The sequence below is a fragment of the Pelobates fuscus genome, chromosome 2 (genome assembly GCF_036172605.1).
Source record: "Pelobates fuscus isolate aPelFus1 chromosome 2, aPelFus1.pri, whole genome shotgun sequence".
Lineage (NCBI taxonomy): Eukaryota > Metazoa > Chordata > Amphibia > Anura > Pelobatidae > Pelobates > Pelobates fuscus.
Window position 1 is genome coordinate 304,970,858 of NC_086318.1, and position 25,676 is coordinate 304,996,533.

The window sequence follows — 25,676 nt, forward strand, 5'->3', positions numbered from 1 at the left end:
AGGGTCCCTGAGGACAGGTGTCAATCTATATGTCAGGTGTCATTCCATATCCATTGCGATTTAGGAACGTTAGGTGATTTATGCCCTTTATGGATTAAAACTAGACTCTGCATCAACTGTGTAATTTTCCATGGGAGTTTTGCCATGGATCCCCCTCCGACATGCCACAGTCAAGGTGTTAGTCCCCTTGAAACAACTTTTCCATCACTTTTGTGGCCAGAAAGAGTCCCTGTGGGTTTTAAAATTCGCCTGCCCATTGAAGTCAATGGCGGTTCGCCGGTTCGCGAACGTTTGCAGAAGTTCACGTTCGCCGTTCGCGCACTGAAAATTTCGTGTTCACAACATCACTATTTATTATACATTATCCCCCATAGTCTTTTATCGTTGGACCTAGGCAGCATGATGTCTTAGGCCGGCCCAGAGAGTGAGTGAATGAGTGAGTGAATAATATAATATATATGTTCAGAAACATATTAGTAATATATGTAAATCGGGTTCATGCAAAGAGGGTGAAAAGGTATTAAAGAAAAACACACTTATTGCATCAAATTTACAAAGCCAAACTTTTAAAAGCTTTCCTCATTTCTTTCTCAGGATGAGGAATATATCGGTTGTAGACTGAGGATTTCCATCTGCCCAATCTTTTAATAATATGCACTGGAGTGTCAGTGTTGAAGGAGACCGAAGCTGCCCCTATTCTAAATGAAAGACCCGAGACATGGATACAACCCAATCTTAGGAGTAGTGTTCTGATGTAGAAGATGAATTTAGCCGTAGTCAGAGGGATTCAGTGAGAGTAGTGGTGAAATGTGTGTGGCATGACTGAGTGTGGGTAAGTAAGAGTCAAGTATTTTAACTGGGCACTAGTTCTAGGTGGGATAAAGTGGTACAGCGGATGGATGAGAAGTTTGGTTCGTTTTAGAGGTTTGTAGAGAAAGTATATAGTGATCATGATTTTTAGCGATATCCAATATTTTTAAGGTGGTCTCAAACAAACATAAAATGCTATATAAAATTTGTGGGAATATCGAATAGTCGTGTACAGTAAATCAGAGAGGGCTCAGAATATCGAACCATCGATCGGTAATCTGGATGAAGTAGGGGGTCTATCTGTTTTATTAAATACGCGGTAATATGCTTTTACTGGGATAGGACGTTAGGAAAGGTGTGTGATTGGGATAAGTGGTTGTGGCTGTATTTACCTTATCCTGGGACCGACCTGGTTCATAAGTTTGAGCCGCGCGTGGCTGGATCACTCCTGCCTCCACACAAGCCGCATGCGGCTTGATCACCTCTTCTGACTTAGCCGCGTGCACTGACCGCAGTGATCGGTCACGTGGCCCGCCTGGCACTAGGAGCACGGCTCGAGTCACGAGCTCGCTCTTAAAGGGGCAGTGGGAGCCAAAAGTTGATTCAGGCTCCCATTGGCCCACGTCATTCCAGCACCCCCACACACAAACGTTTTGGGGGCACAATAGCTTGCATTTAAAAAAAAAAACTAAACATTTTTGACTGTAATATAATAGCAGTCAGTTTCCTTCACACGTGTGCGTTTCAGGGCCTGCCAGGGCACAGTGTCACACCAGTGCAACTCATATCTGGCGTAACAGTAGTGTACATTAAAAAAAAAATAGAAATTTGACTGTGAAATAATAGCAGTCAGTTTCCTTCACACGTGTGCGTTTCAGGGCCTGCCAGGGCACAGTGTCACAGCAGTTCAACTCATATCTGGTGTAACAGTAGTGTACATTTAAAAAAAAAAAAAAATACAGGGGGCTTGTTGTCACCTTTCGGGGACCCTTGGTGTTGTACGTGGCTGGGTGGAGGAAGAGACCTTCAATGACATCAGTGAGGGCAAGGAACGGGACATGGCTAGCTTGGTATCCAACCTTGTGCAAATGGGGAGTTTGCGGTTGTGCAAATGGACTGTTTGTGGTTGTTTGCGGTGCGTTAAACGGGGAGTTTGGTCTGTCACTGTGAAGCGGGCGTAACCCTTACACTACCTGATCGATACAACATCATACCTGATGTTTTAAGGCACGTTATTCCAAACAATTTAGGAATGTTAGGTGATTTATGCCCTTTATGGATTAAAACCAGACTCTGCATCAACTATGTAATTTTCCATGGGAGTTTTGCCATGGATCCCCCTCTGGCATGCCACAGTCCAGGTGTTAGTTCCCTTGAAACAACATTTCCATCACTATTGTGGCCAGAAAGAGTTTTAAAATTCGCCTGCCTATTGAAGTCTATGGCGGTTCGCCAGGTTTGCCCCTTCGCGAACATTTGCGAAAGTTCGCGTTCGCCATTCGCGAACGGAAAATTTTATGTTCGCGACATCACTAGTTACTGGCTATGGGAGGGATAATGTATAATAAACACAGGTTACTGGCTATGGGGGGGGATAATGTATAATAAACACAGGTCACTGGCTATGGGAGGGATAATGTATAATAAACAGGTTACTGGCTATGGAGGGATAATGTATAATAAACACAGGTTACTGGCTATGGGGGGGGATAATGTATAATAAACACAGGTTACTGGCTATGGGAGGATAATGTATAATAAACACAGGTTACTGGCTATGGGAGGATAATGTATAATAAACACAGGTTACTGGCTATGGGAGGATAATGTATAATAAACACAGGTTACTGGCTATGGGGGATACTATATAATAAACACAGGTTACTGGCTATGGGGGGATAATGTATAATAAACACAGGTTACTGGCTATGGGGGGATAATGTATAATAAACACAGGTTACTGGCTATGGAGGATAATGTATAATAAACACAAAAAAAAGAATGCAGCTTCAGAATTAATCTAAATTGTATGCTGTCTAGGAGGTGGGAGGGTCTGGAACGGAGGGTCTGCTGCTGATTAGCTAGAATGAGTCTGCTGACTGTAAGGTGCAGGGTCAAGGTTTACTCAATGATGACGAATAGGGGGCGGACCGAACATCGCATATGTTCGCCATCCGTGGCGAACGCAAACAAGATATGTTCACCAGGAACTATGCGCCAGCGAACCATTCGGGACATCACTAGTCACAACTGGTACAAGCACCAACTAGAAATGATGCTTGTCTGGATCTCGTTGTAACAAACAATGTTAATCTTTTAACCAACATTCAAGTAGGGGAGCATTTGGGTAATAGTGATCACAATATGGTAACTTTTGAAATAAACTCAAAAAAGCAAAAGCATGTGGGGCATATTAAAACGTATAATTTTTAAAAAGCCAATTTTAATAAGATTAGGGCAGCTCTACAACATATCGACTGGCATAAACTCCTTAGTGATGAAAACACTGAGGAAAAATGGAAACTATTCAAACAAATATTAGAAAGGTACATTTCACAGTATGTACCATTGGGTAATAAATATAAAAGAAACAAATTAAAACCAATGTGGCTTAGTAGAGAAGTAAAACAAGAGATTAAAAATAAGAAAAGGGCTTTTAAAGCATTTAAATCGGACAAATCAGAGGCATCCTATATAAGATATAAGGAAGCCAATAATACTTGCAAAAAGCAATTAAAGTGGCTAAACTTGAACATGAGAAATTGATAGACAAAGAAATCAAAACAAACCCCAAATTTGTTTTCAAGTACATTAATTCTAAAAAAAACAAAAAATGAAAGTGTAGGTACACTGAAAACAGAGATGGGTCTGATAGTCAATGAAGACCAGGAAAAGGCAGAAATTTTAAATAACTATTTTCTTCAGTATATATTAATGAGGATCCTATGGCAAGAGATATGCATATGATTGCTGCAACAAACTTGCAGATAACTTGTGATTGGATAACTCGAGACAAGGTGCTACAGCTATTAAAGAAAATGAATGTAAATAAAGCTCCGGGGCCTGACGGTATCCACCCACGAGTACTTAAGGAGCTAAGTGGGGAAATAAGTGAACCTCTGTATTTAATTTTTCAAGATTCTTTTGTTTCAGATATTGTACCGGAGGATTGGAGGAAGGCAGATGTTGTTCCTATATTTTAAAAGGGTTCAAAATCCTTGCCTGGAAATTATAGACCTGTGAGCTTAACTTCTGTGACTGGGAAATAATTTGAACGGCTATTAAGGGATAATATTCAGGAATTCTTTGGGAAGAACTGTGTTATTAGCAATAATCAGCATGGTTTTATGAAACATAGGTCATGTCAAACTAACCTAATTGCATTCTATGAAGAAGTAAGTAGAAATATAGATCAGGGTGTTGCACTGGATGTGATCTACTTGGATTTTGCCAAGGCATTTGATACGGTTCCTCACAATAGGTTAGTCTTCAAACTAAAAGAAATTGGTCTAGATGAATATTCTTGTTCTTGGGTAGAACATTGGCTTAAGGATAGAGTACAGCGAGTTGTCATAAATGGTACATTTTCAAGCTGTACAAAAGTGGTAAGTGGTGTCCCTCAGGGTTCTGTTTTGGGACCGCTTCTATTTAACATATTTATAAATGATCTTGAAATGGGCATTGAAAGCCATGTATCAGTGTTTGCAGATGACACAAAACTTTGTAAAGTAATAAAATGTGAGCAGGATATTGCCTTGCTGCAGAGGGATTTGGATAGATTGGGGGACTAAGCACTAAAATGGCAGATTAAATTTAACGTAGAAAAATGCAAAGTTATGCACTTCGGGGTTAAGAATGCACAAGCAAATTACACCCTAAATGGTAGTGAACTAGGGATAACCACACACGAGAAGAATTTGGGAATTTTTATAGACAACAAATTAGGTAGCAATATACAATGTCAATCTGCCGTTGCTAAGGCTAGTAAGGTTTTGTCATGTATAAATAGGGGCATAAATTCTCGAGATGAAAATATAATTTTGCCTCTTTATAAATCGATGGTAAGACCACACCTTGAATATGCTGTGCAATTTTGGGCACCTGTTCTAAAGAAAGATATCATGGCACTAGAAAAAGTGCAGAGACGAGCTACAAAATTGATAAAAGGAATGGAGCATTTTAGTTATGAAGAAAGGTTAAAAAATGTAAATCTCTTCAGTTTGGAAAAACGGCGCCTGAGAGGGGATATGATAACATTATACAAATATATTCGGGGCCAGTACAAACCATTATCTGGAAATCTATTCATCAACAGGGCTATAAATAGGACACGAGGTCACACATTTAGGCTTGAAGAAAGGAGATTTCATCTAAGGCAAATAAAAGGTTTTTTTTACAGTAAGAGCAATAAGGATTTGGAATTCATTGCCTGAAGACGTGGTTTTGTCAGAGTCTATACAGATGTTTAAACTGCAATTGGATAAATACTTGCAAAAACATAACATACAGGGATATAATTTCTAATTAGTGGGGTAATAGCTGCTTGATCCAAGGATAAATCTGACTGCTATTTTGGGATCAAGAAGGAATTTTTCCTAGTTTGTTGCAAAATTGGAAGTGCTTCAGACTGGGTGTTTTGCCTTCTTTTGGATCAACAGCAAAAACATATGTAAGGAAGGCTGAACTTGATGGACGCAAATCTCTTTTCAGCGATGTAACTAGCTGTCTGCAGGCTCTCTCTCATGAGAGTGTTTGTAAAAAGTATCTAATTATGGTTTGTTTTCTCGTACCACTGTGGGATATGTAGCTTTCCAGCTAAAAAGCTTATGGCAGAAATGTTCTCTTTTTTTCTGTTTTTGAAATAATATGTACAGCCAGGGAAATGTTTAATTACCTTTTGGTATCTTAGCATACATTTATTTTGTCAAAAGCTTAAGGCCTCCACATATTTCTTTAGAGATCCAGTTGCTACTTTAAAGGGACACTATAGGCACCCAGACCAGTTCATCTCAATTCTTCAAAATGGCAATGTTTTCATTGCTGGGTTTCAATGCCCCTAGTGCCTGTCACACAGACAACTTGTAAAAAAAAAATACAGAATTGAGATAAAAAAAAAATGCTAATAATCAAAACTGTGATGTAGCAAACGTAACCCTTCTTCACCCCGCAAGAGAACGCCGGAGACTGAGCTCTCATAGCAGCTTTCTCACGTGTATCAGCTGTTACATCATGTGTGAAAATTTCTGACACGATGCAATATCAGTAGGAGCGCTCTGACTGGTAAACCACCCAATCCGAAAAATCTGTCAACCAAGTCTGTAGAGAAGTCTCACTTCTGTATGGACATGCCACTATTTGGTGCTATTGTCCACCTCTTTAATTAGAAACTCTCAATGAGAGAACCAATGGTATTAATCATAATAATCTGGAAATGTACAATATTTCTATTATGGGCATGGGAATGTTTTATCTGGATTGTATGGAATAAAAAAACACACTGAGTATATATAGAGTGGCACCAATTTGAAACTCATCTCAAAGCAATTGTTATTATCTGTATTTCTTCTCACTGTTTTTTTTAATTTTACTTCATGTCATCTGCATCTGTCTGTGTGAAAATCCATCAAAGAAATTATAAGATTTCAATTGACTAAACAGTATAGGCATCATCACACTTTCCAGTGATTTATATTTTGTCCTGTGTTTTGTGTTTGTTTGCTTTTTTGGCCTGTTTTCTTTCATTTCCACATAATCATTACTAGTATGATGTCAGTTTGTTTCCGTACCCTCCTATGTGACTATTTCGCTTTGCATTTTACCTGCAAGTTGGTTGTTTTCATTATCTCCTTGTGCAAAAGACTGCAAACCATGAACAAGCTGGTCCGATGAAAGACTTGCGTAAGTCTGATCTTGAAGGCACTCATTTTTGACTGCAGGGTTATTTGAAAGAATGCCACATTTATTACGACTTGCAAGAAAACAAGAGCTCGGTGAAGCTGTAAATGTTGCTTTGCTTGCATCTAAAATTAAAAGAAACATTTTGTTAAATGTCTCGATGTGCATTATCACAGACTTAAAACTAGGAGGCGGCTGGAATGATAAAAGCCTTTCCTGTTTTCTCACATACTGACTGATTATGCTTGTGTGTACAAAATTGCTCTTAACAAATAAGTCAATACTAAAATGAATGGGCCACACCAAGAGCCTTATTTTTTTTCCTCCTCTCAGGCATGACTCAGTCTCTGTTCCCTTTTCTATTTCTATCATTTGTGCCTTTCTCCTTCTTTTTAAGCTTTTTTGGATTAATTCTCCTTTAACATTTTTTTCTCCTTACTCTTTCTCCTATTGTTCCTTACCCACCAGCATTTTTTCTCTAATTTCGCATAAAGCACTTTTTCCCTTGTTGTGTTCTTTTCCTTTTGTCAATCTTTCTATCCTGAAATGGTGAGGTGTCTCTGATATCTGTTTTAGACATGTGTATAGCAACGTGGGGGATTAGGAGTTTATGTTACCTCACCCCTTAAATCTAGCCTCTAACCCTTCTCCCCCTCTCCTTATGAAAACACATTTGTTGTTTTCTAAATAATAGACGTAGAAATGAAGTCTTCAAGGAAATGCTTAGAGATACTCAAAATGCAGGAAAAAGAAAAACAAGACAGAAAATAAGCATATAATTACTGGAAGAATAGTTTGCAAGAGTGAAAAGTGCATTACAAATTGAGGATAAATATTAAAAAAGAGATTCAATAAATACATGTGTGAGAGAAGATAGAATTAATAAACATATTGTAAAGATTAGGTGGATGAAATCAAATAAGATATATAAAATAAAGATGAACACTATACGATAGAGTTTCCATCAAATTAAGTGGGAAACATATGTTATGAATATAGAGACAAGATGAATTTAGAAGATGAAGAAAATAGGATGAGGTATGAGATAAAATCATAAATTAAGGGAAAATAAATGTGGAGGACGTATGAAATTGTGGGTGATGTTCTTAAATGTACAGACAAAGATGGTGAAAATGTTATATAAATATAAAAGGATTTCCGTTCTACAAGTGTTATGCGTCATAAAAACTGTATTCACTAAATATAATTTGAGTCATATATTGTAAAAATAATGTGAGTTTTTGATCGTGTTAATGAGCTGTAATGTATTTTGAAGGGGCAAAAAACGTTTGGTGTGCATTGTCAGTTTACCTGCATTCTTCATATACTTGTCCAGCAAATTCTGAAGCTCTTGTTCTTTGTCATTATTAAATTGTGTTTCCACTGCAAGCAATATGTATTCATCAAGTAGCATGCGGATTAAGTGGAATGAACCTACAACAAGACAGACAACATTTCACTTAATTATTTGGGTATTACCTGAAGCATGGCAAGGAAATGAGGACCCTGTCCTGTACTCAAACATAGTTGCATACCATCGACAAAGTGTGGATCCTTTGCTTAGGAAATGTTTTTCAAATATAGGCATATATAAAATATATATTTTAAGATTAGTAAAATGGCTAATCATTTCATGCCTATAACCAACCATTTTTTAATTTACTATCATCCATCGCATACACCTATTACCCAACTACCCATTTTGTGTACCTGCTATTGACCAAAACAACTCTGATCCCCAGCTAATCTTATTAAATCTACCCTGGCATCAATGTGATGGTTCCCTTCTACTCAACTGCTTTGTCACTGCCATCTGTGGTTGCTTGGTCCCTGATCCTGTTATCATACTGGCATACACATGTATAATTTGTTATACATTGTCCTTTAAAGGGTCAAAAAGAGAGAGAGTGTAATTTTCTTATCGAGTGACCATCTCTTAACATTGGGAGAAGCAAATAAATAATTGCTGAACTTTAAATGACCTACCAAATCCAACATGGGTTAGATTCTGTGTTCCTAGTCTAATCTGTAGATACATTACTCACATGGTTCAGTATATTTACTGTCTAATGGTATACAAAGTAGATCAAAGAGCCTACTGATGAAAGTAAGACATGACTATCCCAAGAGAAAGCATATTAGCTCACAATGAGTTGGTTGCTCTGAGTATATTTACTTTTTTCTCATTGTAAAGATAATAGTGAATAGACACTATAGAAACTCAATTGAAAGGAGATGGGGATTTTAAAAATACTACTTTCCAAAGTTTTTCTCAATGATTCCAAAATGAAATTAAAAGCCTTTATATGCTATTATAAGCATTTAGAATTGTACATTTTTAGATCATTATTTTTTTTTATTATTATTATTACAGAAACATTGTTGTGGTATATGCCATATCTGGGAAATATAAAATAAGTTACTAGTATTATATATGTTTATAATAAAATAATACCAAAACTTGATGCATTGTTCAGAGTCAGATTGTGCATAACACGAGCGCCAAAGAAACTCCATTTCAAGAGAAAATCCTGAGCTCTCTTCTTCAAAGACTTTCCGTTTTGCTTGCTTGCCTAAAAATACAATCAGAGTCATACATCTCTTCTTCAATGTTCTGTAAAATATCTTAATACAAAGAAACAAGTTTTAACCATAAATCAAGAACACTAATATAGTGAATCTGTCGGATTATTTAAACGATTATAAATAAAAGGTGTGTTTTGGGTTCAAAATGGCTACATTGGCCTAACGTTTGCAACTTATCTCACTATGTAGTTAACAGATGCTTATACTTTTGTAAAAATGATAGCAAAAGTTATGAAGGTTTTTAAACAGTTTTGAATAATTAAGACACCATCTTTTCTAATCATCATTAGTTTAATATGCTAAACATTTTATTGAATATTCTTATAAGCAGGAGTTCTTTCACTCCATGTTTTTTGTTTTATTTGTCACCAAAATGCATGTGTATTTTGAAAGTCCTTTGATCTGTTCTGTTCACAACATTGATCATTTTTTAAATAAAATATAGCAGTTACCTTAATTACTCTTTGCTCTACAACATTGTCCAGCCATTCTATAAAAGATTCCACTGTGGCATTTTTCTTTAATAGGTCTTTTAGCTCTTGAAACACTGTAAAAACATGAGAAACGGTGGAATTAGTGGTCTAAATAAATGTCAACAACTTATCAATTCACAAGATGTGTACACTGAATTATAATCAATCAGTGATGCGTTATAAGTAAACCAATTAGATGTTCAGGAAATATAGGAACCAAAAATAAAACCATTGAGATCAACTAGTATCAGCTGATTAACCTAAGTCTAAATTAGTGTCCTTAAGCTAACTTGAATTGTGCCTCTATCATATTCTGGGCTGGTGCTACCATAAGGCAGCACATGCAGCTGTCTTATGGCGTATTGGTCCAGAGCATGCATTCTCTGGGTGACCAGCAGGAGGGGAGCACTGCCGGTCAGGGCATGTAGCGTGACTGAGCTGTGGACCGTGGGAGTGGAGCTTCAGCTTCCCCTAGCTTGTTTGACAGAAAGTGCACGCAGGGATTGATGAACAACTTCCTGTTAGACTGGGTAGGGAGAAACAAAAGCAACTCTACCCCAGTACACGACTCTGCCACACTAGAATTAAGATATAGGCTGGCACATGCTTCTTGCAGGGCTGGGCTGGGGATACAAAGCAGCTTTGGAAAAAAATTGTATGCCAGCCCTAAAAGTCATTGTTGCATGTAGTACTTGTCTGTATATATGTGTGTGTGTATATATTATTGGTATGCTTTGTTTTCTAATCCAAAATATTGGTTCTGTCAGTGTAAAAAAATGAATTATACAGTAAACATACTCACATGCAGACACAGACAATCTCACTGACACAAGCACACAAGCAGACAGACAATCTAATTGATACACAAACACATTGACATAAAAACACAAGCTCACTGATACACACAAATAGGCTCACTGGTACACACACATTCAAACTCTGACACTCACACAAGGTTACTACAGACAAGCTTGTTGGTATACAAAACTCAAATTTCCTACAGACAAGCTTACTGTCACACACATACGCATGCTCACTACAGATAAGCTCACTGACACACACATGCTCACTACAGAAACATTTACTGACACACACATGCTCCCTACAGACTAGCTCAGTGACACACATACACACACACACAAGAGCTCACTGACACACACACATGCTCACTACAAAAAGCTCACTGATACACACATGGTCACTACAAACTCACTGACACACAAACATGCTCACTACAGAAAAGCTCGCTGACACAAATGCTCACTACAGACACACTCAGTGACACACACATGCTTACTGAGAAAAGCTAGCTGACACAAACACACATACTCACTGCAGAAAAGCTCACCGACACACACAAGCTGACTACAGACAAGCTAACTGACACACGCACAAGCTAATGGACACGCATACACATGCTCACTACAGACAAGCTCACTCATACATGCACAAGCTCACTACAGACAAGCTCACTGACACACAAATGCTCCCTACAGACACATTTACTGACACACACATGCTCCCTACAGACTAGTTCAGTGACACACATACACACACACACAAGAGCTCACTGACACACACACATGCTCACTACAAAAAGCTCACTGATACACACATGGCCACTACAAACTCACTGACACACAAACATGCTCACTACAGAAAAGCTTGCTGACACAAATGCTCACTACAGACACACTCAGTGACACACACATGCTTACTGAGAAAAGCTATCTGACACAAACACACATACTCACTGCAGAAAAGCTCACCGACACACACAAGCTGACTACAGACAAGCTAACTGACACACGCACAAGCTAATGGACACGCATGCACATGCTCACTACAGACAAGCTCACTCATACACGCACAAGCTCACTACAAACAAGCTCACAGACATACACACAAACTCACAACAGACAAGCTCACTGACACACACATGCTCACTACAGACACGCTCACTGACACACACATGCTCACTACAGAAAAGCTAGCTGACATACACAAGCACGCTTACACTTAAGCTCACCGACTCATACACATGCTCACTACAGACAAACTCACTGACACACACATGCTCACTACAAACTCACACACAGCTACAGACAAGCTAACTGACACATTCTCACCACAGACAAGCTCACTGACACACACATGTTCCCTACAATCTCACTGACACGCATACACACAAGCTCACTCACTATCAGACACACACACACTCAAAGATTGCTCACTATCAGGCACACACACGGTCACTCACTAGTATGCACAAACACACACCCACTCACTATGAGGCACACATACACACACACACACACACACACAAGCTCACTTACTATCTGGCACACATATAAGCAAGCTCACTCACTATCAGGCACACACACACACACACACACAAGCTCACTCACTATCAGGCACACACACACACACACACAAGCTCACTCACTATCAGGCACACACACAAAATCAATCACTGTCATGGTCTGAAGCCTACCGTCAAAGACGGTTGTGGGAGACTGTGAGGCGAAGTCTGTCCTCTTCCTTCCAGCGTGTGAGTGTGGGGCTTCAATACAGTAGGCATAGCCTGAATGTGCGGGCAGAGCAAAGAGGCACCAAATTGCTGGAGATTCGTAAGGGAACCTCACAGTGCACCCTCTGGCCCCCTGGTAACCTAAATACAGCCCCTAGCACATCCCTTCAGCCCTCAGTACCTCCCTCCTTCTTTTCCTCAGATTGACCTGTCACAGTCCAAGGGAGGGGAGGGGGCATGTTGAAAATTCCAGGGGGCGCATGTGCCCCATCTTGCCCCCCTCTGCGGATGACCATGGCTGTGCTATGATGCTTATAGGCTTGTTAAATAGCATGAAGAGAGTATTGTAGAAGGTGGAAGGTGAGGAGGCAGAAACGGTAGATTAACATGTAAAATGCTACATAGTTTTGTTCAGTGAACTGGGTTATTCAATAAAGTGAGAATTGTTGGGAAAGTGAATTTCAAATGTAAGGTTAAAGTAGATGAACGGGAAGCATACATGACTTCTGATTTGATATTCACTTTGAATTTCAGACAATTGATGATCAGATTAATCAGATGGATCATATAGTGGTTAGTCCTTCAAGAGGAGAATTGTCTTTTTTTAAAGGCGTATGTTTGAGATTGCTCACCCTTTTTATTGAAAAACCATTGGCTCTAAATTCTTTGTGCTGTCTGCTTGTTTAAAATCCCAACTACTTCTTGGATTGACATGATGTCATGACAGCATACACACAGATATTTCTGATACTAATAATTGTCACAGTGGCTCAGAGCATGTTCCATCTGCATTTGGATGGAAAAGGAAGGGCTTGCCAATAAAAATCTCAACATTACTATCAATTATTATATGATTGCACAAACTTTTTTTTATGAATGGGGAGCTACTGGTTGACTTAGAGGGTTATCTGACCACTTTATCCAATCAGAGGTGCCCTGCAAACTTCCTAAAACTCTTCAATCTGTGGGAACTGGAGATCAGGCTTCAGAGGTAAACATTTGGTGTTAAACCGCTTGAGAATGGATAATTCACTGCATGTGTTCATTTAATAAGTATTGCATGTGACAGTGTGCATTTTAGATTATTTTAACGTTTAAGATAAACCAAAATTCAACATAAAAATATATTTTTTAAAGTTAATAGTAAAACTGATTTATTCACTAAAGTGAGAACTGTCAGGAATTCAAAGTGGATTGAAAATTTAAAGCCAAAATAGCCAAAGTGGACAAATTCTCCAAGTCAGCTGTGCTACCAGTTTGGCTACTTAAATATTAAATTCATGTTGAATTCCCAACTTTTCCCAGTTTAGTGAAATATGCATATAAGTCACATTAGGCAATGGACATAATACCGGATGCTTTTGCTTCTACTATTGAACATACTTTACTTATACACTAACATATTTAACTAGTTGGAAAAAGGACAATAATTTTGTCTTTATCTTTTCTAAGAAAAGGGTTGGTCTCTAAAAAGTGTTAATTTTAATTTTATCTTGAAGAGGTAAACCAGGGATAGGCAACCTTCGGCTCTCCAGATGTTGTGGACTACATCCCCCATAATGCTCTTACACACATAATGCTGGCAAAGCATCATGGGAGGTGTAGTCCAAAACATCTGCAGAGCCGAAGGTTGCCTATCCCTGAGGTAAACCATATCCTCAGGACAATGAGATCACACTTTGATCAACTTTATCTAATATTTAATATTGTTAGATACGCTATCCAAATAATATAATAATTCAAATAAAATGTCCAGTTTCACTTGTAATGCCACAGTTGTGGACTATATCTTGACACAAAATGAGAATTTGCTGCATTTATTAAAACACTGTTACGTTCTAGAGCTTTTCATGTTAAAGACAGAACATGAACTTACACTCAGTGTAGACATCACAGTCAGAGTCAGCACCACTGCAGCTTGTAAGCAGAGCTTGTGAACCAATGCTGTACAAATCAACTTTCTCTATATCGGTTGTCATGGAGTTTACTACATTTTGATCAAACAGGGCTGGGCGTGCTATCTAGAACATATAAAACAGAACAAAATCTGTATCAGTCACATGTCATGAAATGGTTTTGTTAAAAGATGGTAGACAATGAATGTATTTAGGGAAACGTTGGAAATAAAGAACAGAAAGAGGAAAATCATAGAGCGCACATACAGGGTAATTTACTAAAGTCTGACTTGCCAGTAACTGAAAGTAAATTCAGATTGAGTTAAAGTTTAAATAACCAAATTAGAAAGATTTTTCATACCAGCTTTCTTTTCATTTTGGCTATTTCAATTACAATTACCCTGGATTCCCCACAAGTCACACTTTGTTTAGTTATTGTAACATGATGTTGTTTTCAGAACTACAATGCAGTGAAGGTTTAGGTTATTTTGTGATGGTTGTTATTTGTTTAATCTACATTATATGTCAAGTAGTGCTGGAACAGCCAGAACATATGATGTGAATCAGTGTGACTACTGTTGTGCTCTGTGTGCACTTGCCTTGAAGATACATGCATGTATACCGCACTTTGGAAGATATGCACTCATTGCTTCCATAGTGTGCTTATGCTCCATTTGTGAATTGCTTGAACGTATATGAGCATGACCATGATGTACTGTGGGGGATAGAGGTACTTTGGAGGTAAGTGTGCTTTATGCTTACTACCACTGCACTCCTTATCCAGTTAAATACTTCAAAAGCATTTACTGTAAAAAGGAACAAGGAAAAGTGATGGTTCCTCTTTAATTTTGGCAACTAAGAGAGAAATATTAGAGTAGCAATTAATATTTACAAAATCATTTTTTATAAATGATAATTTTTTATAGGAAAACATCTTTCTTTCTATAAAATGTTGTTCTCCATTTGATATAATGAAAATGTTTTACCAGATTAAACATATTGGGTATACAGTATGTACATCTATGTCCTGTACTACAGCAAAGATTAGAGAACCCATAATGAAAATCCTAGTTGGCATTGTGTGAAATTAAACATGTAAACCTGAGACTTGGATCATAAAACAGTTAGTACATTAATCCCTTCACTGCAGTGGATTACTCTGTGTTGTCACGTGCAGAGGTTCTGGAATATAGAGAATGATTAAAGGATCCAGTGCCAGGAAAACAATCCATTTTCCTGGCACTGCAGGTTCCCTCTCCCTCCCACCCCCAAATCCCCAGTTGCTGAAGGGGTAAAAAAAAACCTTCAGTCACTTACCTGAGGCAGCGACGATGTCCCGCGTCACTGCCTCCTCCTCCGCGCCGCTCCTCCTACTAACTCCGTCGGCCGGTGGGCGAGACTGATCCCGCCCACCGGCCGAGGAGACCTAATGCGCATGCGCGGCAATGCCGCGCATGCGCATTAGCGCTCCCCATAGGAAAGCATTGAAAAAGATTTTCAATGCTTTCCTATGGGGAAATGAGCGACGCTGGATGTCCTCACACAGTGTGAGGACGTCCAGCGACGCTCTAGCAAAGAAAATCTTTGCTATAAATCAGGAAGTTCCCTCTAGTGGCTGTCTAGTAGACAGCCACTAGAGGTGGAGTTAACCCTGCAATGTAATTATTGCAGTTTATAAAATACTGCAATAATTACACTTGCAGGGTTAAGAGTAGTGAGAGTTGGCACCCAGACCACTCCAATGGGCAGAAGTGGTCTGGGTGCCTGGAGTGTCCCTTTAAATGTCCCAATTAGGTAATCAGATGATTACTCCTCATTATACTAATTAAGGATGCCCTTAATGCTTTGCAACAATGTAATTTCGTCATTACATTGGTGTGTGTGGGGGGAGAAAAGGGGAGATATTTTCCCCAGCTAATTTCTCCATTCCTACGTCATCTAGAGAGTGAGAAAAGCCCTGCCTGTTTGCCCTTTAAATGTGGTCTCTTGTCCCACTAAGTTGCAGAGGAGCGCTGCAGAATTTGTTGGCGCTATATAAATAATAACATAATAATAATAATAATAATAATAATAATAATAATAATAATAATAGTAAAATCAGTGATCTCTTGCAAACTATGCAAAAACTATTTTTTACCTTGAGGTAGACAGGCTAACGGCGCCCCTATCTCCATCTTTTTAACCTATATTATATAATACTCATCATTAGAAAGGACATTGCCTGGCCTTCCAAATGATTAGTCTCTTGTCCCCTTAGGATAAAGGTGATCATTATAAACAAAGATCACCTACCTTACTGTCATCAGGATAGCATTTTATGGAGGTGGATGGGGACTATTAAATAACATCTGTCTGATACTCTCTTACTTAACGCCATCCTCAAGAGAAAGAGAGGATGGAGTTAAGCCTCTTTAACCCCTTAAGGACACATGACATGTGTGACATGTCATGATTCCCTTTTATTCCAGAAGTTTAGTCCTTAAGGGGTTAAAGTGGTTATGCTTTTACAAATAGATGCATCTATTAATTTATGGTGTTGAACAAGACATGATCTCTCACTGGGTCAGAGGTTTAGTACAATTGGCAAATACCAATAGTCATATTACAATTCCAGGAGTAGAGTATTGTACCCCACTATGTTTAATCATCGCCAGCCAGTTCACTGAATGCAAAAAACTAAAATAGTCTATGGTGATAATTGTGAAATGGAGTATATTCAATCCCCAGGAGGTAATTCAGCATATTTGGAGAGTAACATTGTTTTTTAAAATTACTTCAACAAAGTTTAGTTTAACAACTCTAAGGGGTTGATTTACTAGTGTTTTTACTCAGGGAGAGTGAAATATATACACAAAACATATGACCCAAGTGTCCCTATTTAAGAGGGACAGCCCATTTTTGAGCCCAATCCATCTGTCAATCTTTTCTATGCCAATGTTCCTCTTTTCTAGGAGCTCTATTTTATTGGTGTGTCTGAGTGTATAACAATATTCCACAGCAATAATACTTGCAACAATGTGTAAATAAAGTACATTGTTCTTCTTCTAAATTACCTTGAATTTGCATGAATTGTTATTAGTAAATAACCCAACATTTCTCAGTCTTACCCCTGGTCCCACTCACACCCTTAAAATTAAAGTGTACCACTTTGCCCATTTGAAATACTGTGTGGTATGTAAAAAGCAGTCAATATACAATTTTTTTTTTTTTTTTTTTTTTAAAGTTGACCTGCTACATAAAACTTGCCTGGGCTAAATGTAGGAATGAGGTCTGTCGTTTCAATGATGACACAAATCTTCTGACAATTGGCAGTTTTTTTTCTGAAAGAGGATCCGGCAAGTTTTCCAAGGATGAAATAATCCACTGTTCCCAGTGTTTAGCAAAATTTCTTATATCTGCTAGCAAACTAATAAACAATTCAAGCATTTATATTTACATTAAGACAACGAATGGATGGAAATGGACATTGAGCAGAAATCTCTGAATTATTATATTTAATACTGACATTTTATTGGAATCATTAAATTATATTAGTTTCATATGTTAATAAGATTGTATTATCTTCATGAGCCATGGAGTCTAATCAAACATGTGTTCCTGACCCTACAGTGTTAAAACCACCATTAAGTAGCTTGCCCCACCTTTTCCCCCTTAAAAGGTAATAAAACATACCTTATTTCCAGAGGCAAACAAGTCTGTTGGCGCTGGCCATGCCTCCAATCCGCCTCCTTGCTTACTAAATCAGAATTTATGATTTCAGTCAATGCTGTCCCATAGAGAAAACATTGGTCTAGCTGAAATCGGCATGGAGGCGGGACGGGGTTAGGGCAAAACGCCTTCTTGGTCAATCAGTACCTCCTCATAGAGATGCATTGAATCAATGCATCTCTATTCGGAAAGCTCAGTGTCTCCATGCAGAGCGTGGAGATGCTGAATGGCAGTGTTGCACAGTGTGCAGCACTGCCCCAGGAAGCACCTCTAGTGGCGATCTGAGGAGTGACCACTGGAGGTGTCCCTAGAGGGCAATGTAAAGACAGTGTTTGCATTATAAATGCCTGCAGAGAATGATTATACTCACCAGAACAACTACATTAAACTGTAGTTGTTCTGGAGACTCTAGTGTCCCTTTAAACATAAGTGACATAGTTTCTGCTAAATTTAGCGAATTGGTTTTAAATTCATTGCAATTTAGTGTACATAGAATTAACTCTTTAGTGTTTAACCCTGTATACTCCCAGACCAGAACAAAAGTATTTATTTGTGTGTGCAATTACTGCGAATAACTGAACAAAAGCATTTTACCTCTCTGGCATTTCTTGCATTGTTGCTGGTATGAGTACATCTGTAAGGACCTAAATAAAAATAAAGATCCATTTTAAAAATGACATACTCCATAATTAAAGGTGTGTAATGGCACTCAATATTTATACTCACTCTAAACGGCCTACCTTATAAAGGATAGAATCACAAACACAGAATATATCTATGATTATAGGGTTTTCCAGAAGAGGAAGGAGATGATCTGGCATTCCTTGCCAAAAGTGTAGTAAAAAGTGTTGAATCTAGAAAAAATAAGGTACAGTCATTCAAAAGTTGCACTGTTATAAAGTATATAAATAATTATGGTTGCAATATAATATTACCTCCTCAAAATTGCCATTAATAGCGTTGTCAAGTACACACTGACAGTGGGTTTTGTACATCATGATGAGTGTGTCTACCTATAAAATTGAATATAATATATAAATTTCAATGAACATTCATTTTCAAAACACAATTCTGTTACAAAAATCTACTAAAGGAATAGTGTGGCATATTCGCTCTTCAATGAAGAAATGTCACCCAAAATACATCAAAACACGATGTCCACACTATTAGACAGCCTTTTAATTTTCCTTTACATCACTTCGAACTTATAAGATTAACTTTTCACTTTGGCCATAAAGGGACACTATAGTCACCAGAATCACTGCAACTTAATGTAGTGGTTCTAAGGTATATAACCTTTGGAGTGTGTTTCGTTCAATAGCATAATTTATGTAAAGAGGGCCTTGCTGGCAGAAATTGTTTTGCCCCCCCCCAACAGTGGCCAGAAGGTAAATTCTCATATTTTGTACATCTCCCACAATGCATTGCAAGCTGGGTATCTACCATTTGCCCATCCATACAGGGTTTTATCAATGATCTATGTTTGTGTGTTTGAATATAATCATGTTTTTGTATGAAATATGTTTATGTGAACCTAGGGGTCTATTTGTGTGTAGTGTTGGCATTGGAATGCATTTGTGTGTCTGTATGTATAGTTGCAACTTAAAAGCAGTGCTGTACTTATGTGCAATGTGTTTAAATGCAGGGGTATGTTTGTATGTTGTGTTGGTGATTCAATGCAGGGGTGTATTTGAGTTTAGTTTTGGTGTTTTAATGCTGGGGTGTTGGCATTTTAATACAGGAGTATGTTTGTATGTAGTGTTGGTGATAGCTCGCAACAGTGTGTTTGTAAGTAGTTACACATACACACAGATAGATATATATATACACACTGACACACAGAAGTACAAACATACCTACACAGACACATGTACACACTAGCACACACAAACAAGTCGCAATTTACATATTTAGCCACCCCACACCTCCATACCTTTTGGGTGCAGGAGGGTGGCTTCTCTGGGCTGACTGAGGTTGATGGGGGTCTGAGGCTGCCCAGTGCACTGCAGTGCTCTCCCAACACTAGCTGCTGATATTAACAGGGTCTGGTAACTCTTCTAAAGGGCCACAGCACCTGACTGACCCCTGATCAGACCTGCTATTAAACCCATATTTGCCATAAGTACATGGGCTACCCGATGGGCCTGTGCAGCCAGTGCAGTAATTCCACCGGTGGCTCCTTTAACACCAACATGGATTTACCAATTTGTTTTATTGTTAACTGTTTGTAGAAAGAAAATCCTTTTTTGGAGAGTGTGTTGTTAAGTAAAAAGAAAAAAAGTTCAGCTTACCTAGCTACTGCCAGACTGACACTTACACAAACTTTGAGTGGTAGATGGCCTGCTTCATTTCTCGTAGTATCAGGCAGGCACCGATTTACACTTTGTGTTCATGGTCACCGACGGAGCTGTTAACATGGTCAAAGCTCTGCAACAAGGTTCATTTGTAGGTATGCGCTGTTCTGCGCATATCCTACATCTTGTAGTGAAGGGTACTATGCACAAAGCTAAAACAGAGGTGCAAAAAATTCTAAATGTAGCAGGATATTTGCTGGACATTTCCACTATAGTGTAAGAGCTAGCCACTTCTAAGGGCAGGAGCAAGAGAAAAGAGGGTTTCCCACATACCATTTATGACAGGATGTCAGCGAAACTTTACTTTAGGTTTGCTGGGAGTAAAACTTCATTGGCATTGACTCCCCACTGGGATGTGAATATTGCACAGTAATAGGGCAGTTATTGGCAGTTCTTACTTCATTTAGTGATGTGATAGAAACTTTGAGCTGTAGTAATGCTAGTTTGGGACAAGTTTTCCTCTTGTTCAGTCACCTCAAATTCAAAATGGATGTCTTTTTTTAAAACAGTGAATTAGTTCATAGCAGCACAATTCACATCGATGGAGCAGCAGTGATCAGAAAGCTGAAAGATCTACTGAATGCTCTATCAGTGAACCAATTGCTAATGCCTCTGAACTGCTACTAGCTTTATTTTGTCCTCCTAAGTAGTGATGTACTGAACTGTTCGCAGGCGAATAGTTCAAGGCGAAAATAGCGTGTTCAAGTTCGCCACGGTGGTCGAACACATGCGAGGTTCGATCCGCCCCCTATTCGTCATCATTGAGTAAACTTTGACCCTGTGCCTCACGGTCAGCAGACACATTCCAGCAAATTAGCAGCAGACCCTCCCTTCCAGACCCTCCCACCTCCTGTACAGCATCCATTTTAGATTCATTCTGAAGCTGCATTCTTAGATAGAGGAGGGAAAGTGTAGCTGCTGCTCATTTGATAGGGAAATTGATAGCTAGGCTAGGGTATTCAGTGTCCACTACAGTCCTGAAGGAATCATCTGATCTCTGCTGTAAGGACAGCACCCCAAAAAGACCTTTTTAGGGCTAGAACATCAGTCCTTTTTTTTTTCTGTGTAATGTAATTGCAGTTGCCTGCCTGCCAGCTTCTGTGTCAGGCTCACAGTGGATACTGTGCCCACTTGCCCAGTGCCACCACTCATATCTGGTGTCACAATAGTTGTCTGCAAGCATCTGGGTGTCAGACCTTCAGCGTGTACTCTGCCAACCTCTGCAAGTGCACTTTGCCACTCATATCTGGTGTCACTATAGCGTGCCTTTAAAAAGAAAAAAAGTTTTTCACTGTAAGCTAATAGCAGTTAGTTGTCTGCAAGCGTCTGGGTGTCAGGCCTTCAGCGTGTACTCTGCCAACCTTTGCCAGTGTACTTTGCCACTCATATCTGGTGTCACAATAGCGTGCCTTTAAAAAGAAAAAAGGTTTTTCACTGTAAGCTAATAGCAGTCAGTGTCCTTAAAGCGGGTGTCAGGCCTTCATCGTGTACTCTGCCAACCTCTGCAAGTGCACTTTGCCACTCATATCTGGTGTCACTATAGCGTGCCTTTAAAAGGAAAAAAAGTTTTTCACTGTAAGCTAATAGCAGTCAGTGTCCTTAAAGCGTGTGTCAGGCATTCAGCGTGTACTCTGCCAACCTCTGCAAGTGTACTTTGCCACTCATATCTGGTGTCACTATAGCGTGCCTTTAAAAAGAAAAAAAAAATTCACTGTAAGCTAATAGCAGTCAGTGTCCTTAAAGCAGGTGTCAGGCCTTCAGCGTGTACTCTGCCAACCTCTGCAAGTGCACTTTGCCACTCATATCTGGTGTCACTATAGCATGCCTTTAAAAAGAAAAAAAGATTTTCACTGTAAGCTAATAGCAGTCAGTGTCCTTAAAGCGGGTGTCAGGCCTTCAGCGTGTACTCTGCCAACCTCTCCAAGTGCACATTGCCACTCATATCTGGTGTCACTATAGCGTGCATTTAAAACCCAAAAACTTTTTCCACTGTTATAGATTGAATAGCAGTTAGTTGTTTTCAAGCGGGTGTCAGGCCTACAGCGTGTACTCTGCCAACCTCTGCCAGTGCACATTGCCACTCATATCTGGTCTCACAGTAGCTTGCACGCATAGTACCACTAATCCCCCAAAAAATGAAAGGCAGAGGCAGGCCACCCCGCAGGGGCCATCGTGTTCGTGGTGCTGTGATTCCCTTTTGCCCTAGAATAATGCTCAGTTTTCAGAGGCCACGTACCCTGAACTTAAAAAGTTCTGAGGACATAGTTGACTGGCTAACACAGGACACCCAATCTTCTACAGCTTCCGCTCGGAACCTTGACGCACCATCCTCCTCCAGCTTAGCTTCGGGCACCTCTCAAGATACCACTCACCCGCCTGCCGCCACCACCAACACTAGCACCACAGCCGCTTCACTTGGTATGTCAGAGGAGTTATTTACACATCCGTTTGAAGAAATGAGTGATGTGCAACCATTATTGCCAGAGGATGTAGATAACAGGGATATGTCTAAGGCAGGCAGCATTACACACATGGACGTACGGTGTGATGATGATGTTGTACCCGCTGCTGCTTCCTTTGCTGAGTTGTCAGATACAAGTGAAGCGGTTGATGATGACGATGCGTCCATGGATGTAACGTGGGTGCCCGCTCGGCAAGAAGAAAAACAGGGTGAAAGTTCAGATAGGGAGACAGAGAGGAGGAGGAGGAGACGAGTTGGAAGCAGGGGGAGGTCGTCGCAAGGAGCTAGTGGCACAGTCAGACAGCATGCATCGGCACCCGGGGTCAGCCCGACAGCACGCCAATCAACGCATGCTGTGTCCACCACCAGAATGCCGTCATTGCAGAGCTCAGCAGTATGGCATTTTTTTTGTGTGTCTGCCTCTGACAACAGCGATCCCATTTGCAACCTGTGCCAAAAGAAACTGAGTCGTGGGAAGTCCAACACCCACCTAGGTACAACTGCTTTGCGTAGGCACATGATCGCACATCACAAACGCCTATGGGATCAACACATGAGTAAAAGAAGCACACAAACTCAAAGCTGCCATCCTCCTCCTGGTCCAGCATCTTCAGCCACGTCAACTACTGCTGTCCTCCTTGCCCCCTCTCAACCATCCACCACTCCGTCTCTCGCCTTGAGCAGTTCCCGCTCATCTGCCCACAGTCAGGTGTCTGTCAAGGACATGTTTGAGCCAATGTCAGAAAGTCACCCCCTTGCCCAGCGTCTGACAGCTGGCTTGTCTGAACTAGCTTTTACCATACAAGCTGGTGGAGTCTGAGGCGTTCAAAAAATTTGTGGCTATTGGGATACCGCAGTGGAAGGTACCCGGATGAAATTTCTTTGCACAAAATGCAATCCCCAACCTGTACTCGATTGTGCAAAAGGAAGTAATGGCATGTCTGGCACACAGTGTTGGGGCAAGGGTCCATCTGACCACTGATACCTGGTCTGCAAAGCATGGTCAGGGCAGGTATATCACCTACACTGCACATTGGGTAAACCTGCTGATGGCTGCCAAGCATGGAATGCGTGGCTCTGCAGAGGAGTTGGTGACACCGCCATGACTTGCAGGCAGGCCTGCTGCCACCTCCTCTACTCCTCCTACTCCATCCTGTTCCATAACCTCCTCGGCTGAGTCCTCTTCTGCTGCTTCGTCTTGCTCCACATCAACGGCACCCCCCCAGCTCCCCAGGTACTTTTCCACATTCTGGATACGGCAGTGTCACGCCGTCTTGGGTTTGACTTGCTTGAAAGCAGAGAGTCACACCGGACAAGCACTCCTGTCCGCCCTGAACGCACAGGTGGAAAAGTGGCTGACTCTGCAGCAACTGGATATCGGCAAAGTGGTTTGTGACAACGGAAAAAAATTGTTGGCGGCATTGAAGTTGGGCAAGTTGACACATGTGCCGTGCATGGCACATGTGTGTAATCTGATCGTACAACGCTTTGTGCATAAGTACACAGGCTTACAGGACGTCCTGAAGCAGGCCAGGAAGGTGTGTGGCCATTTCAGGCGTTCCTACACGGCCATGGCGCACTTTGCAGATATCCAGCGGCGAATCAACATGCCAGTGAGGCGCTTGATTTGCAACAGCCCGACACGTTGGAATTCAACACTCCTAATGTTCGACCACCTGCTCCAACAAGAAAAAGCCGTTAATGAATATTTGTATGACCGGGGTGCTAGGACAGCCTCTGGGGAGCTGGGAATTTTTTTGCCACGTTACTGGACGCTCATGCGCAATGCCTGTAGGCTCATGCGTCCTTTTGACGAGGTGACAAACCTAGTCAGTCGCACCGAAGGCACCATCAGCGACATCATACCATTTGTTTTCTTCCTGGAGCGTGCCCTGCGAAGAGTGCTGGATCAGGCCGTAGATGAGCGTGAAGAGGAAGAGGAAGAGTTGTGGTCACCATCGCCATCAGAAAAAGCCTTATCAGCATCGCTTGCTGGACCTGCGGCAACGCTGGAAGAGGATTGTGAGGAAGAGGAGTCAGAGGAGGAATGTGGCTTTGAGGAGGATGACGAAGACCAACCACAACAGGCATCCCAAGGTGCTCGTTGTCACCTATCTGGTACCCGTGGTGTTGTACGTGGCTGGGGGGAAGAACATACCTTCATTGAGATCACTGAGGAGGAGGAACGGGAAATGACTATCTCGGCATCCAACCTTGTGCAAATGGGGTCTTTCATGCTGTCGTGCCTGTTGAGGGACCCTCGTATAAAAAGGCTGAAGGAGAACGACCTCTACTGGTTGTCCACGCTACTAGACCCCCGGTATAAGCAGAAAGTAGCGGAAATGTTACCAAAATACAACAAGTCGGAAAGGATGCAGCATTTGCAAAATAAATTAAAAAGTATGCTTTACACATACTTATATCTAACAGGGGAAGAGGTGAAAGTCATCCCCCTCCTCCCACGACCACGCCGGCAAGGACAGGACGCTTTAAAGACGTGTTGTTGATGGAGGACATGCTGAGCTTTTTAAGTCCTACGCATCGCCACAGCCCTTCGGGATCCACCCTCAGAGAACGACTCGACCGACAGGTAGCAGACTACCTCACCTTAACTGCAGATATCGACACTCTGAGGAGCGATGAACCCCTTAACTACTGGGTATGCAGGCTTGACCTGTGGCCTGAGCTAACCCAATTTGCGATAGAACTTCTGGCCTGCCCCGCTTCAAGTGTCCTGTCAGAAAGAACCTTCAGTGCAGCAGGAGGTATTGTCACTGAGAAGAGAAGTCGCCTAGGTCAAAAAAGTCTAGATTACCTCACCTTTATTAAGATGAATTAGGGATGGATCCCGAAGGGACTGACAGTGGGCGATACATTCGACTAAAAAAGGCCTGATGAGATGAGCTTCCTTGGGCTAAAAATGGTCCACACGCTGCTGTATTTTAGCTCTGAATGACGGTGGAC

At 40.5% G+C, this 25,676-nt stretch overlaps 1 protein-coding gene across 1 annotated transcript in view; it reads right to left on the reverse strand.

The window, feature by feature from the left end:
* RFX6 (regulatory factor X6) overlaps nt 1–25,676 on the reverse strand; it is a 113,085-nt gene that overhangs the window by 21,524 nt on the left and 65,885 nt on the right. The window contains exons 8-16 of the mRNA XM_063441271.1: nt 18,833–18,910; nt 18,638–18,751; nt 18,492–18,541; nt 17,436–17,595; nt 14,171–14,315; nt 9,744–9,838; nt 9,161–9,278; nt 8,017–8,139; nt 6,630–6,830 (exon numbers count right to left, since the gene is read on the reverse strand). Coding sequence (XP_063297341.1) covers nt 6,630–6,830; nt 8,017–8,139; nt 9,161–9,278; nt 9,744–9,838; nt 14,171–14,315; nt 17,436–17,595; nt 18,492–18,541; nt 18,638–18,751; nt 18,833–18,910 — 1,084 coding nt within the window. The remainder of the gene's footprint in view (nt 1–6,629; nt 6,831–8,016; nt 8,140–9,160; nt 9,279–9,743; nt 9,839–14,170; nt 14,316–17,435; nt 17,596–18,491; nt 18,542–18,637; nt 18,752–18,832; nt 18,911–25,676) is intronic.